Raw genomic sequence first — 16,606 nt, 5'->3', positions numbered from 1 at the left:
CCTGGGTGTCGTGGTTCATCAGTCATTGAAAGTTGGCATGCAGGTACAGCAGGCGGTGAAGAAGGCAAATGGTAAGTTGGCCTTCATAGCTAGGGGATTTGAGTATAGGAGCAGGGAGTTCTTACTGCAGTTGTACAGGGCCTTGGTGAGGCCTCACCTGGAATATTGTGTTCAGTTTTGGTCTCTCAATCTGAGGAAGGACGTTCTTGCTATTGAGGGAGTGCAGCGAAGTTTCACCAGACTGATTCCAGGGATGGCTGAACTGATGTATGAGGAGAGACTGGATCAACTGGGCCTTTATTCACTGGAGTTTAGAAGGATGAGAGGGGATCTCATAGAAACATATAAGATTCTGACGGGACTGGACAGGTTAGATGCGGGAAGAATGTTCCCGATGTTGGGGAAGTCCAGAACCAGGGGACATAGCCTTAGGATAAGTGGTAGGCCATTTAGGACTGAGATGAGGAGAATCTTCTTCACTCAAGAGAGTTGTTAACCTGTGGAATTCCCTGCCGCAGAGAGTTGTTGATGCCAGTTCATTGGATATATTCAAAAGGGAGTTAGATATGGCCCTTACGGCTAAAGAGATCAAGGGGTATGGAGAGAAAACAGGAAAGGAGTACTGAGGGAATGATCAGCCATGATCTTATTGAAAGGCTCGAAGGACCGAATGGCCTACTCCTGCACTTATTTTCTATGTTTCTATGTTTCTATTAGGGCAGGCATCTGGATTACTCATCCAATAATATAACCACTATGCTACCGTACCCCCTTTCCATCGCATCAAATTTAAAATTCCACTCCTCATGTTGACATTCCTTCATGTCCTCGCCTCTTCCCTATATCTGTAATCTACCCCTGAACTCTCTGCAAGAATTCTGTCAATCTCCCACCATAACTTTAGTGGGAGTCTGGCAGAACCCCGAGACACTCTGGCTTCATGTCCCCTCCCTTTACTCCACCATTAATAGCCGTACCTTCAGCTGCCTAGTCCCATTTTCTGACACACCCTCTTATTCTTTAAGACCCTCCTTAACATGTACCTCTTTGACCAAGATTTGGGTCACCCATCTTAACATCTCCTTCTTTAGCTCAGCACCCATTTTTTTATTAATGCCTCTGTGAAGCACTTTTCGATGTTTTGCTATGTCAAATGCTGATTATTGTTGTTACTGTGATGACCACAGTCCTGTCCACGTTAGATTTTCCACGTGTGTGAGATCAAACTGCACAGTTATAGTGCAACTTGGAGCAAAGTAAAGATTCTGGAATCAGTATCACAAAATGACTGGAGTACTGCCACTAGCCTGGGCACAGGAAGGTGATCACGCAGTTTTGTTACATGAGTACATACACATTACAGCACAGATTATTTTGGATCTTGGTAATATGGCACTGCTCAGAATGCTCATTGGGGACTAGAACTGCTCAATGGGAAGGCAGCATGAAGAGGTTTGCTCCCAAGACAGCAGATGATACTTGGTCATTCCTTTCAGCTTCCCTCAAGCATATAGTTGACAGAAAACAACAAGTGGAACCTGCACTTCCATTTGCCAATCTCTTTCCCTTGAAGAATTTTGTTCATTTTTGAGTTTTCACATTTTGATTCCATACATCAAGGTGCAGCATTCGAACAGTTCAATGTCCAAGATCTTTTCATGACCAGAATCTCGAGCACCGCTATATAAATGTTGGTCCTAGTAGGACATGTAGAAACAGAAGTGTGCAGGAGTCTATTTGCCATAAACCAGGGCCCTTACAGCATGAGTGCTAGAGCTCAATAGATTTCAGCTCAAGTGTGATGGTGTAAGTTTCTGACTCCTTCTATTTTCGCCTAATTCTCCCTTGGAAGAACTTCCAGAGGTGGGGGCAAATGATAAGAATCAGACTTCTGACTAGCAACAGGTGAAATCTCTTGGTGTTCCTGCTCAGGCATGGTTCTGGAGACCTACAGGCCACTGAGCCCTAAGTGGCCATTCTCCATGTGCTGAGCTTACATAGTGAATGTTGGAAGGTTACCTGAACATGGGGACATCACAGCAAAGCATGGTGCACACCTGGCTAGCAGTGGTTACTGGACAGCAATCAGGTGCAATAAATCTGGCTGATTTTTCTCCTCACTAGCCCAAAGACACTGCAGACAGTCATAGCATCCCTAAACCAGATCAGCACGAACCTAGGATTGATTCTGGAAGCTTCCTGGTCTGTGTTGCTCAGTACCATACCACATAGCGCAGTTATCCACAGAGCATTCAGGATTCATTTTATAGTTTGGGAGGGGCAAAATTTACAGAGCCCCTGCTTCATCAAGGGGCCCTCGCCAGCAGTGGGTGGCTTATTGGAAAACTGTGGATGATGAACTGTCTGTGATTGTTCAATAAACCACCCACTGCATTATGAACCCCCATCATTGGCAGAGGCTCTCAGAATATTTCCGCCTCGATGTCTCATTTATATATTGAAGGAGATTCTAGAAATAACAGGTTTTAAAAAGTGGTTTGCACAACAGAGAAAGAGTTGAGTAACAATGGACAGCCAGTACTGGAGAACTGAGAAGAGATTGATTGATTTCAACGTTGAGAGCACAAGTTGAGCTCTCTATCCTGCTCATATTCAGATATAATGCAAAATGCACAGCAAGAATACCCTTAATATCCAACTGCAGTAGCACTATGCTCTTGGTCATAGCTGGGCTAGAAGGATGAGGAAAAATAATCAGATGCCTTTTACACAGCATCTAGTTGGCAGGGGAGTGGCACAGGTAAAGTCCTGGGAGATGGTCACTTGCTTTAAAAGGAAGTGCATGATTATGGTTCAAGCCCTGGTCTGTGCTGAGGTACCAGGTGCCAACCAGGGCAACAGAAGGGGACTACAATCAACTTCAGGACCTCTGGCCTGAGTAGGAGGGAGAAAAACCACCAGCCCGGGTGCTTGATTGCTGTCCTCTGACTCCTGTTGGAATGTGAACATGTGTGGGGATGTCAGGTGAGGGCTGGATTGGGCATGGTAGTCATGCTCCCCCACAGTGGAATAGCCTGCAGACACTGTCGAGGCTCCTACATGGATGAAGTAAGAAGACTGCCAGCGTCCATTGAACTGCACGCCAGCATGAGTCATTGCATTCAAAAACAGGAGGGAAGAAAAGGACAGAATTGGGGGAAGAGGAGATTTGAGGCCAGATTTTAACCTGCCGTGCAAGAAAAGAACAAGAGGGGATTAAAATTGGGGCAGTGTGAATGGGGGAGAGTAAACAGCTGTTTTTAATGGTTTGTACTGTAATGGTGTAATGGGAATGATCAGCCATGATCTTATCGAATGGTGGTGTAGGCTCGAAGGGGCAAACGGCCTACTCCTGCACCTATTTTCTATGTTTCTATGTTTCTAAATGTCTGAAAATGGTCATTTACGCTGTTTCTCCAGAGGTTCTGCTGGCCTTCCACTGAAGTTAAGGCAGGAGATCGGTATAAGCCTCACAAAATTTATAGGCCCATATGTTCATGTGAAGGTGGGACATGACACTTTGATGCCATCGTTTAAAATGCCAACTTAAGGACCTTGGCATAACGATGCCAAAACCAAAAAACAAAATATAATTCAAGCCAGCAGCATTGGAGAATGTCTTGGGGCGGGCGGGAGGGAGGGGTACCATTAGTGCTGAGAATCACAAAGCCAAGGAGACTGAAAACCAAACCGACCAGAAAGGAGCAAACACGCCATTGTTAACAGGAAAATATTTCAGTGGACCATTGTGATTGAGACGGGAAAGAAATGGAGACACAAAGATGGAGAGAGAGATAAAAGACACGGCTGGATTTTCAGCAACCTTGTGCTGGGTTTTTCAGCGATATTTCGCCGTTTTGGGTGGAAAATGGTGCGGCGGGAAATTCCCTGAAGTTTTGCACCAGCGGTTTTGAAATACCGCTGGGGAATGTGCAAGATTGGAAAAAGCGCTTTCACCCGATAGTTGGCTCAGTGGTGACGTATAGATGGGAAAAAAAAACAGAGGAAAAACCTGTTGGTGCAACCCTTGTAACGGCGGTCGGTCTGAAACCCTGCAAAAAAGGTAAGTTAAAGTTTTTATTTTTAAATTAGGTTGCAGCGATTCGCTGGAAAAGGGTCTGGAAAAGGGTTTTTAACGGTTTCTACACGAATCCTCGTGCAACGCCGATTTTTTTTGGGGGGGAAAAAAAGTGTTTTCCCCCTCTTAGGCCCAACTCGCAGCGGTATTGGCCTTGGAGAAAAGTTGCAGAAAATTTGTTATTTGCGCCGCGAATCTTCGTGTAACGCCAATTTTTCCCGCCGGGTGCTATTTTTCCTTTTTTCTGAATGTTCAACTCGAAATCATAGCAGAGTCATAGAGGTTTCCTTCCACCAAAAAAAACGCTATGACTTAAAAACCAATTGAGCAGCCTTGTGCCCGTTTTTTCAGCAATATTTCACCTTTTTTGACGGTAAAAGGTACTCACCTAAATTGGCCAAAGTTGTACGCCGGCGGCTTTGAAATACCGCTGAAAAGCTGACCGCCGTCGTGCAACACCAAAAAAAAATGTGACCGCTTAAAATTGGCCGTTCGTGCACCCGTAGTTAGGAAGATAAAAAACGCCCGAGAAAAGCTTGCGTTGCAGCCCCAGAAACAGGAGTAAGTATGAAGACCGGAAAAAAAGTAAGTTAAAGTTTTTATTTTTTAATTCTTTTTCAGCGATTTGCTCGATAAGTGTCTTGTGAATGTTTTGTGATTTTTTTTTTTATTTATGCAATTTATTGTGTGTGTTTTCCTTCCTCCCAGGGCTTGTCTTTTTAACGGTTTCCACCACGAATCCTCGTGCAACGGCGATTTTTACCGTTGGGAGAATTTTGTTGCCAATTTTACCCCTTTAAAAAATAGTGGTATATTTGGCGAAAAATGCCGGGAAAAATCCGCTATCACCAAAAGACCAATTTCTAGCCCATATGCGTTAAATATTTGTCCACAGATAAATCGCATGTGTGAAACTGATCTGGAACATACTTGTGAAAATGATGATAAACTCAGGGTGAACAACACCATTTTGAACTAACTGTGGACTTAATTCAGGAATTAATTCAGGACAACAATGCTCCTTTGAGGTTATGAGATACAAGAGACAGCCCAGCCACCATGCCCTCTCCCCGTCACTACCTATAATGAACATTTACCTGCTCTGCCAGCAACTGCTGCTGCTGTCTCTGCTCCCTGAATAGCTGCTGCTTTTGCTGTTCCATCATGTGAAGCTGATGCATTCTCTGTCTCTCTTGCTCCATCAACAACTGTTTCATCATGACTGCCTGCTGCTGGTTTCCAAGGTAACTAGGGCCTCCAGGGTTACCAGTCATACAGCCGGGCACTGGGGCCCCAGTGCCAGGGCCAGGAACAGGGGGCTGTACGGATGTAGCCGGCCGAGAAACTCCCACTGGACTCTGATCCTGTGTGGAGGAAAAAACTGTCTCAGTGACTGAAGAACATACAGGATATTACAAAACCACAATCAAGATATGCTGTGGAGAAGAAACTTGCAATTCACAACAAAATTACAATTATTATAACCCTCTCCCACCAATTTTTAAGTCATATGCCTAGTTCCTGCACAATTCCAAAATCATAAGGGGAGCGGGGTGACTGGTTCCCTATGTCTCTGAGAATAATGCTGTCGAGATAAGGGAACTGGTTTTCCCCTCCATTTGCTTTCGTATAACACCTCCCCAGTCAATCTGGCTAAAGTGGAAGAGCCATCAAGTGAGAAAATTGTGTAAGTACATATGGGGAGTGGGAAAATCTGAATATATAAAATATAGCTCTTCAGCATAGCTCATTAGCAGAGTAAAATAAGCAGCACCCATTGTGGTGCAACCTCCAATCAGATTAAACCAGATAACGTGTCTCACTGAGAGCATATATTTCACCGCTGTACAAAGTGACTTTTTGTAGACTGTGAAACCCAGGGGATTAGCAGCTGTAGTTTTATTTCAGCCTTTTAAACAACCAGTGGCTTTACTTTATTTAACATTAGTCACTGTGCTGCTGCATTCTCAATTGAAGATTAATTTTGTCTGGCATTGTTACAGTAAAATGTTATGTCTCCCCTGCCACTAGTACAATACCACAGATCTGCAGGCAAGTCTCCAGTATACCGCAGTCTTACTGGCTTGTTTATTACATTTAAACATTAAGACATTATTCAGTAAACTGAAAGGCTGACATCTTAAGAGTCACAGCATTAAAAAAAAAGCGCGCACAGTACAAAGAACAGTTCTTTATCAGAAGAAAGCATGCATTTGTTTCAGAGGATAATTACAACCTTCACTTTTGACAACTGTACGTATGAATTTACAAAGACGGAGTCTCAAATATTAATATTTACATACATCATGTACCAGCTTGTAGTATTATATATTTCTTCTAACATTTTGAGAGCTACCCCACATATCAGTTGGGGGGAAAAAGTTTTTTTTAAATTACGTATTTTTATATTTCTTTCACCACTCCCAATTTCCTTCCTTTACTCATCTTCTCCTGAGGGTGCAGTATGGTTATTTGACTCTGTGTATGCTTGCATTGTTTTATTCTCGGGATGCGGACATCATTAGCAAAGCTGCTTATCCCTTAATTTCCCTGAGAAGGTAGTGCTGGGACTTCTGTTGCGATTGTTTTTACAAACTGAACTTGCTAGGGCACTTCAGAGGGCATGAGAGAGGCAAGAGAGGATAGGGGTGACAGATTACGTTCCCTGAAAAACATTAATGAAAGATCTGGGTTTTTGCTAGCTCATAAGTTACCAGATTTGTTAAAGTCATTTTCATTACTTGTCTTGACAAGATTTGAACTCAACCATACGGTTGCTAGTTCCTGAGGTGTAATACCAACTTTTATTACCAGTGACACTAACTTATCAGCATTAGAGTGGTGGCCTTGAGATCTGAAAGCCACCATATAGGCACTACTGAGATGGGTCTCAGGGTCTAGCAACAGTGTGAAGAGGGTCCAAGAGTCAGGCAGCACTGTTATGGGGTCCAGGGGGCTGGGGACACTGGAGATAAAGGCTCTGGGGACATTGGGTTAAATTTGGAGATCTAGGAGAAGCGTCTTAGTATCTGGAAGCATTGGGAGGGTGGTCGCTGGGATTAGGGAACAATGGAATGCAGTCAATAGTGGCTTGTGAGCACAGAATCTTTTTTAAAAATGCGTTTAAGGGATGTGGGTGTCGCTGGCAAGGCCAGCATTTATTGCCCATCCCTAATTGCCCATGAGAAGGTGGTGGTGAGCCGCCTTCTTAAACTGCTGCAGTTCATGTGGTGAAGGTGCTCCCACAGTACTGTTAGGGAGGAAGCTCCAGGATTTTGGGCCAGTAACGATGAAGGAACGCCGATATATTTCCAAGTCAGGATAGCGTGTGACTTGGAGGGGAACTTGCAGGTGATGGTGTTCCCATGCGCCTGTTGACCTTGTCCTTTTAGGTAGTAGAGGTCGCGGGTTTGGGAGGTGCTGCCAAAGAAGCCTTGATGAGTTGCTACAGTGCTTCTTGTAGATGGTACACACTGCAGCCACAGTGCGCCAGTGATGTTTAAGGTTGTGGATGGGGTGCCAATCAAGCGAGCTGTTTTATCCTGGATGGTGTCGAGCTTCTTTGTTGTTGAAACTGCACTCATCCAGGCAAGTGGAGTGTATTCCATGACACACTTGACTTGTGCTTTGTAGATGGTGGAAAGTCTTTGGGGAGTCAGGAAGCGAGTCACTCGCCGGAGAATAGCCAGCCTCTGACCTGTCCTTGAAGCCACAGTATTTATCTTCCTTTGTGCTAGGTATCACTCCAGCCAGTGGAGAATTTTACCCCTGATTCCCATTGACTTAAATTTTACTAGAGCTCCTTGATGTCAAGGACAGTCCCTCTCACCACATCTTTGGAATTCAGCTGCTTTTTTCCATGTTTCTACAAATGGAGAGAGGAAGCCTGGGATTTAGCAGGAATAGGATGGGGTTTGGAGCATTGAGGGGAAGAGAGAAGAATTGGAATTCCAAAGATCTGGCAATATTGAGAGAGGAGCTGGGTCTACCAACCTTGTGGGGAGGGGAGCCCAGGTCACAACTCCTCATTGTGTTCCTGCCCATCACTTCTACTCTCTGACCATCTACAGCTCCTTTTTTGGCCACATATTTTCCTGGAACTGCTTCCCCACTTGTCTACCTGTCCCTACTTGACCAGGGGCGTAGAATTAAAAAACATATCCTTTAGTGCACTATAAGGGAATTTGCTGATGTATACGGTCTTTACTAATAAATGCAAATTTCCACAAATAAAAATTACCTCATTAAATGCTCAAAAAGTCAATGTATATACAGTTTGCAAGTTTTTATCAAAAATTTTTAGATTAAAAAATCCCATAAGGCTCAAAAGTGGTTCAGAAAAACTTTAACTGAATTTTCAACTGTAACATACAGCCGACTAACTAAAAAATAAATAGATTCTCAATAAACAATCCAATAAACGAAGACAGTTCGAAAAGAAAACAGAAATCACAGGTGATACTAATCACAATTGTTTTCTGTTTACAAGCAGTTCACAATAAAGATTAGCAATTTTTAAACAAATGTCATCAACGTGTTTGAAACAAAACTTGTAAATTCAATCCTTAGTTTGTTTGAAAGTCTTTTAGAAAAAGCAAAGAAACTCCCAAATCCTCACTGAATTAAGGTATTCCTTCAACCTGTACTGCTACACAGATTACAAGCTGGCAAATTCTGCAAACTGTACACGGCCAAAGTGCACAGATTGTACATTGGGAAATTCTGTAAATTGTACATAGATTTGTTTAAAAGCCCTGTCCAACAGTTGAGGTAAACATATCCAGTTGAAGCCCATGCTTTTGTGACAAGCTGCTTTGAAGTACAAACTTTAATGATGGCATTAAAAGATATGTAAGACAGTTTAATGGGTAAATTTAAATATATTATTGTGAAATATGTAAATTTAACATTTTTATTTGCTTAAAACCTTATTTTAAGCATTTGAAATTATTTCCAAGAAGCATTTTGAATAATTCAATTGTTTCAAGAAATTCTGATGGCAAACTTAACATATTTAGATACAGTTTTTCCATTATAAATGTTGGTCTCCCAGGGTGTTGCCTACAGGGTTGGTTCTGTATTTGCATCTAAATGTTGACTAAAGTAAGAATGTTTCATTTGGGTGGATGAGAAGGAATTTTATTTTGTACTAAGCCAAATATTAATTGGTTTTAATGTATTGCTGTGTGCTGAATATTCTAATTGTTGATGTTAATTGTATTGTTTTGTAGTGTGGTAGATAATATGATTAAAAAATTGTTTTGGAAATTGCTGTGTTGCAGAAGAGCAGATTAACCGTACCTGGAGTTAAGAGTATTAAGCACCATGAATGCTGAGAAGTGATAGTCTGTGTCTCTGTTATGAAAGTTGTATGATTAATAATGGAGATCTGTATTATACTGGAGGGAGGTGATAAAAGGAGTGTGTTTGGGCTGAGGCTGGGATATGATGTTGCGAGGACAGTGAGGCTGAGCCTGGGAGAGTTGGAGAATGTGTATCCAAGAGGTTATCTTGTATTAGAGGTACAGAGTTGAAGACTGGTGGGTTTGGGTTGCGGACTATTTTGCTGCTGTTTCCTCATGCTACCATTTCATTGCGGGTGGCTCTGTAGTCCGCTCCCGTGATCGCAGTTTAAGAAATAGCATAATTGCTTGGTTTCTTCACAGGAGGGACATTGCAATACTCCTGTATTCACTGGTGTTTAGAAGGATGAGAGGAGATCTCATAGAAACATAAAATTCTGACGGGACTGGACAGGTTAGATGCAGGAAGAATGTTCCCAATGTTGGGGAAGTCCAGAACCAGGGGACATAGTCTAAAGATTAGGGGTAAGCCATTTAGGACGGAGATGAGGAGAAACTTCTTCACTCAGAGAGTTGTTAACCTGTGGAATTCCCTAACGCAGAGAGTTGTTGATGCCAGTTCATTGGATATATTCAAGAGGGAGTTGGATATGGCCCTTACAGCTAAAGGGATCAAGGGGTATAGAGAGAAAGCAGGAAAGAGGTACTGAGGGAATGATCAGCCATGATCTCATCAAATGGTGGTGCAGGTTTGAAGGGCCGAATGGCCTACTCCTGCACCTATTTTCTATGGCCCCAAGTTTCCACATGATTTGCTCCTGATTTTTAGGAGCAACTGGTGTAGAACGGAGTATCTTAGAAATCGGAATTCTCCACATTTAGTTTTCTGCAGTTCTAGTCAGGTAGAACAGTTTCACTTTGGTACAGAATTTTTTTTTTCAAAAGGGGGCGTGTCCAGCCACTGACGCCTGATTTCAAAGTTTCCACAGTGAAAACGTACTCCAAACTAACTTAGAATGGAGTAAGTGAAGATTTTTGTACGCTTGAAAAAACCTTGTCTACACATTAAAAAATCAGGCGCAGGTTACAAATTAGGCGTCGGGAACGAGGGGGGGGAAGGGAAGTCATTAAATTCTATAATAAATCCTTAGTTATACTTATACAAATATTATACAAATAAATCCAACCTGAATAAAAATTTATAAGCAAAGAAAAGATTAAATAAACCATGTTCCTACCTGTGTGAAAGTGCTTCAGGCAGGCCTTTCAGCAGCGGTTTGCCGTCGGGACCGAAGGCTGAACGGGCCGGGCCTGAGACTTCGGGCAGGGCCCGTCCCCAGCACCAGATTTACAGGTAGGTGGCGTTGGGTCGGGTCGGGTCGGGAAGTTCGGTTCGGGTCAGCGGGGGGGGGGGGGGGGGGGGGGAGGGAGGGAGAGGGGGAGGTCAGGTCGGGGAGAAGGAGGTCAGGTCGGGGAGAGGGAGGTCAGGTTGGATCCAGTCCGGGGGCGGGGGTGGGAGTCGGGTCGGGTCCAGTCGGGGGGGAGCGGGAGAGGGAGCGGGAGTAGGGTCAGGTCGGGTCCAGTCGGGGGGGAGCGGGAGTCGGGTCGGGTCGGGTCCAGTCGGGGGGGAGCGGGAGTCGGGTCGGGTCGGGTCCAGTCGGGGGGGAGCGGGAGTCGGGTCGGGTCGGGTCGGGTCCAGTCGGGGGGGAGCGGGAGAGGGAGCGGGAGTAGGGTCAGGTCGGGTCCAGTCGGGGGGGAGCGGGAGTCGGGTCGGGTCGGGTCCAGTCGGGGGGGAGCGGGAGCGGGAGTCGGGTCAGGTCAGGTCCAGTCGGGGGGGAGCGGGAGCGGGAGTCGGGTCAGGTCAGGTCCAGTCGGGGGGAAGCGGGAGCGGGAGTCGGGTCGGGTCGGGTCCAGTCGTGGGGGAGCGGGAGCGGGAGTCGGGTCAGGTCGGGTCCAGTCGGGGGGGAGCGGGAGTCGGGTCGGGTCGGGTCCAGTCGGGGGGGAGCGGGAACGGGAGTCGGGTCAGGTCAGGTCCAGTCGGGGGGGAGCGGGAGCAGGAGTCGGGTCGGGTCGGGTCCAGTCGTGGGGGAGCGGGAGCGGGAGTCGGGTCAGGTCGGGTCGGGTCCAGTCGGGGGGGAGCGGCAGTCGGCTCGGGTCGGGTCCAGTCAGGGGGGAGCGGGAGCGGCAGTCGGGTCGGGTCGGGTCCAGTCGGGGGGGAGCGGGAGCGGCAGTCGGGTCAGGTCGGGTCCAGTCGGGGGGGAGCGGGAGCGGGAGTCGGGTCAGGTCGGGTCGGGTCCAGTCGGGGGGGAGCGGCAGTCGGGTCGGGTCGGGTCGGGTCCAGTCAGGGGGGAGCGGGAGCGGCAGTCGGGTCAGGTCGGGTCCAGTCGGGGGGGAGCGGGAGCGGGCGCGGCAGTTGGGTCGGGTCCAGTCGGGGGGAGCAGGAGCGGGAGCGGCAGTCGGGTCGGGTCAGGTCCAGTCGGGGGGGAGCGGGAGCGGCAGTCGGGTCAGGTCGGGTCCAGTCGGGGGGGAGCGGGAGCGGGAGCGGGAGCGGCAGTCGGGTCGGGTCCAGTCGGGGGGGAGCGGGAGCGGCAGTCGGGTCAGGTCCAGTCGGGGGGGAGCAGGAGCGGGAGTCGGGTCGGGTCCGGGGGGGGGGGGGGTGGGTGGCGGGGGAGCAGGAGCGGGAGTCGGGAGGAAGCAGGAGCTGGCCGTGGGAGGAGCCTTATTCACGCAGCCCCAGTGAGGCTATTCGGCCAGGGCTAGGGGCTGCGTGCTTTGGGCCCCTCCCACACAGTTTTGGGCTTCTGGAGCTACTGCACTTGCGTGCCCACTGTAGCGCGCATGTGCAGAGGTCCTGGCACTGTTTTCAGTGCAGGGACCTGGCTCCGCCCCCCTACAGCTCCTGCTGCGCCGAGGGCCAGAGGACCTGTAGGGAGGTGGAGAATAGCGCGTTTTTTTTCAGGCGCCGTTTTCGGCGCGAAAAACGGGCGCCCAGCTCGGAGGGGCGCCTGTTTTGCCGCGTGTGGAAACTTGGGGCCTATGTTTCTATCTGGGGCATAAGGCGGTGGCAAAAGAGGAAGAAACTGCCTAGACTCTTGGGCTGCTTTGGAGTGCTGTTATTAAGTGAGGCCAGGGCCCTGGTGATGTTTAAGGGCAGAAGTTATTGTACTGCGTGAGGAATCTGTGCTGAACAGCAACACTGGCTTTATATGAATTCTCTCCACTCATGGGTATCTTCCCAGATGTGAGCCTTTGTTTTTTTTACTATATTAATTGGTACCATTTATTTAGGTTCTGTAGGAATAAGGTGAATAGTTCCAGAATTAATTTAACTGACATGGGTTGGATACACAGTTCTTCTTTGTGGTGAGGTGGTCAGTCAGAGTTCAGAGAGGCAGCTGGGAGAACCAGAGTCATGTGTCAGAATCAGCTCATCACAGATAAGTAGAAGAAATGTGGTTAAATTATGATATATTTGATTACATTTAAGAATGGCACAACATGATAGACCTATATGCCTGAAAGCATGATATAAAATAAATGTTAAGTGTGCAAAAGGTGTGGGCTTTATGCAATACTTTTAAATATATATATATAGGTAGGAAGAAGGTGGAGAGGCTATATAAACTAAAGGGTTCAATCCTAAAGGGGGTGCATGAACAGAGAGGCCTGGGGGGGAGGGGGTCGTCATCATCATCATCATCATAGACAGTCCTTCGGAATCGAGGAAGATCTGAAGTGAGTTCTTTGGTGGCTGAACAGTCCAATACGAGAGCCACAAACTCTGTCACAGGTGGGACAGATAGTCATTGAGGGAAGGGGTGGATGGGACTGGCTTGCTGCATGCTCTTTTCCGCTGCCTGCTCTTGATTGCTGCACACTCTCGCCGTTGAGACTCAAAGTGCTCAGCGCCCTCCCGGATGCACTTTCTCCACTGAGGGTGACAGAGGTTGGGGTGATCTTGGACCTGGCCTGGAGGCGGCGAAGGTTAAACAGCTTCCCACTGGTTCTGTAGTTTAGTTCCACTCCAGCGGGGAGCTTGTTGACTGTGAGGTGGAGCATGGCAGCGAGGAAGATTGAGAAGAGGGTTGGAGCGATGATGCAGCCCTGTTTGACCCCAGTTCGAATGTGGATTGGGTCTGTAATGGATCCGTTGGTAAGGATCACAGCCTGCATGTCGTCGTGGAGCAGGCGAAGAATGTTGACAAACTTTTGGGGGCATCCGAAACAGAGGAGGACGCGCCATAGACCCTTGCGGTTGACAGTGTCAAAGGCCTTTGTAAGGTCGAAAGCTGGCATTCCTCCCTGCAATTTTACTGCAGCTGTCGCGCTGCAAAGATCATCACCGTTGTGGCCCCTGGGGACGAAATCCGCACTGTGACTCCGGGGGGAGCTCCTCGTCCAGAAAGAAGACAGTTGAGGAGGACTCTAGCGACAGCTTTCCCAGTGGCTGATAGCAGGGAGATTCCCCTGTAATTGCCGCAGTCAGACTTGTCCCCCTTTTTAAAGATGGTCACGGCTGAAATCTCCCGGCATGCTCTCCTCCCTCCAGATGAGAGCGATGAGGTCATGCATCCGCGCCAACAGCGCCTCTCCGTCACACTTTAGCACCTCAGCAGGGATTCCATCTGCTCCCGTAGCCTTGTTGTTCTTGAGCTATCTTATGGCTTTTCCTACCTCATGCAACGTTGGGGTTTCACTTGAAAAGACATTGACTTTTTTGCGGCACTGCTGTTGTCCCCTCCGCTTTGGGGCTATGTTGATGTCGATGATGGATCAGATTAGGCGGTGGTCCGTCCAGCAGTCATCAGCTCCTGCCCTTGCAATCCCCGGCTCGGACGATGACATAGTTGAGCAGGTACCAGTGTTTGGAGTGAGGGTGTTGCCACGATGCCTTGTATTTGTCCCTCTGGTGGAACAGGGTGTTGGTGATGAGAAGTTCATATTCTAGACATTTTATCAGGAGTAGGGTACCAATGGAGTTGGCTTTCCCTACCCCCTCTCTGTCAAACACGCCTCCCCAGAGGGCTGTGTCTTTGCCGACCCTGGCGTTGAAGTCACCTAGGAGGAGCAGTTTGTCGCCCATGGGGACGCGGGTCAGGGATGTTTCGAGGTTGGAATAAAAACCCTCTTTGGTCTCATCCCCTGCATCGAGTGTTGGGGCGTACGCGCTGATGACTGTGGCGCATTGGTTCCGGGATAGGGTAAGGTGAAGAGTCATGAGGCGTTCGTTAACCCCACAGGGGTGTCTTTGAGGCAGTCGACCAGCTCATTTTTGATGACGAAGCTGACTCTGTGAAGGCGGCGTTCTTTCTCTGGTTTTCCTTTCCAGAATAAGATGTAACCTCCACTTTGTTCCTTAAGCTCGCTTTCCCCAGCCGTCGACGAGGAGAGGCCGGGGGGGGGAGGCAGGGTGATGTCCCAAATCGTTGAAGGTGGCAGGGCAGGTCGAGAAAGCAATTAAAAATGCATACGGGATCCTGGGTTTCATAAATAGAGGAATAGAGTACAAAAGCAAGGAAGTTATGCTGAATCTTTATAAAACACTAGTTTGGCCTCAACTGGAGTATTGTGTCCAATTCTGGGCACTGCAGTTTAGGAAGGATGTGAAGGTCTTCGAGAAGGTGCAGAAAAAATTTACGAGAATGGTTCCAGAGATGAGGAACTTCAATTATGTGGATAGACTGGAGAACTTGGGGTTGTTGACAAATGACACAGTCACAAATGACATCCTTTGTAACTGTGACAAACGTTTAAAATTCTGACGGGTTTAGACAGGTTAGATGCAGGAAGAATGTTCCCAATGTTGGGGAAGTCCAGAACCAGGGGTCACAGTCTAAGAATAAGGGGTAAGCCATTTAGGACCGAGATGAGGAGAAACTTCTTCACCCAAAGAGTGGTGAACCTGTGGAATTCTCTACCACAGAAAGTTGTTGACTAAATATATTCAAAAAGGAGTTAGATGTAGTCCTTACTACTAGGGGGATCAAGGGGTATGGCGAGAAAGCAGGAAGGGGGTAGTGAAATTGCATGTTCAGCCATGAACTCATTGAATGGCGGTGCAGGCTCGCACCTATTTTCTATGTTTCTATGTAAACTATCCCTCCTTGTCCTTCTTGACCTGTTTGCAGCCTTTCTCCTCCAACGCCTCTCCACTGTCGTCCAGCTGGGTGGGACTGCACTTACCTGGTCCCATGCTTAGCTATCCAATCTTAGCCAGAAAATTATCTGCAATGGCTTCTCTTCCCACTCCCGCATCGTTACCTCTGGTGTCCCCCAGGGATCTCTCCTTGGCCCCCACCTATTTATCATCTATATAATGCCCTTGGCGACATCATCTGAAAATACGGCCTCAGTTTCCACATGTACACTGACGACACCCAGCTCTACCTCACCACCACTTCTCTCGACCCCTCCACTGTCTCTAAATTGTCATAGACTGCTTGTCCGACATCCAGTTCTGGATGAGCAGAAATCTTCTCGAATTAAATATTGGGAAGACCGAAGCCATTGTCTTTGGTCCCCGCCACAAACTGTGTTCCCTAGCCACGGACTCCATTTCTTTCCCTAGCATCTGTCTGAGGTTGAACCAGACTATTCGCAACCTAGGTGACCCTGAACTGAGCTCCCGGCCACAAATCCGCAGCATAAATAAAACCGCCTATTTCCACCTCCGTAACATTGCCCATCTCCGCCCCTGCCTCAGCTCATCTGCTGCTGAAACCCCCATCCAGGCCTTTGTTACCTCTAGACTCGACTACTCCAACGCATTCCTGGATGGCCTCCTACATTCTACCCTACGTAAACTTGAGGTCACCAAAACTCAGCAGCCCATCTCCTAACTTGCACCAAGTCCCGCTCACCCATCACCCCTGTGCTCACTGACCTACATTGGCTTCCGGTTAAGCAACACTTCAATTTCAAAATTCTCATTCTTGTTTACAAATCCTTCCATGGCCTCGCCCTTCCCTATCTCTGTAATCTCCTTCAGCGTCACAACCCCCCGAGATGTTTTTCCTTAAATTCTGCCCTCTTGAGCATCCCTGATTATAACTGCTCAACCATTGGTGGCCGTGCCTTCAGCCACTTAGGCCCCAAGCTCTGGAACTCCCTCCCTAAATCTCGCCACCTCTCCTTCATCCTTTAAGACGCCCCTTAAAAACCTACCTCTTTGACCAAGCTTTTGGTCATCTGCTGTAATTTCTTATGTGGCGCAGTGTCAAATTTA

At 47.5% G+C, this 16,606-nt stretch overlaps 1 protein-coding gene across 2 annotated transcripts in view; it reads right to left on the bottom strand.

Annotated features, from left to right (window-relative positions):
* Positions 1–16,606, bottom strand: part of maml3 (mastermind-like transcriptional coactivator 3) — a 516,812-nt gene that overhangs the window by 46,295 nt on the left and 453,911 nt on the right. For both annotated transcript variants that reach the window (XM_070872145.1, XM_070872144.1), the window contains exon 3: positions 5,176–5,442. In XM_070872145.1, coding sequence (XP_070728246.1) covers positions 5,176–5,442 — 267 coding nt within the window. The remainder of the gene's footprint in view (positions 1–5,175; positions 5,443–16,606) is intronic.

Source organism: Pristiophorus japonicus, chromosome 2, assembly GCF_044704955.1.
Source record: "Pristiophorus japonicus isolate sPriJap1 chromosome 2, sPriJap1.hap1, whole genome shotgun sequence".
Taxonomy (NCBI): domain Eukaryota; kingdom Metazoa; phylum Chordata; class Chondrichthyes; family Pristiophoridae; genus Pristiophorus; species Pristiophorus japonicus.
The sequence above is the reverse complement of the archived record's forward strand: the minus strand, read 5'-3'. Positions and strand labels throughout refer to the sequence as shown.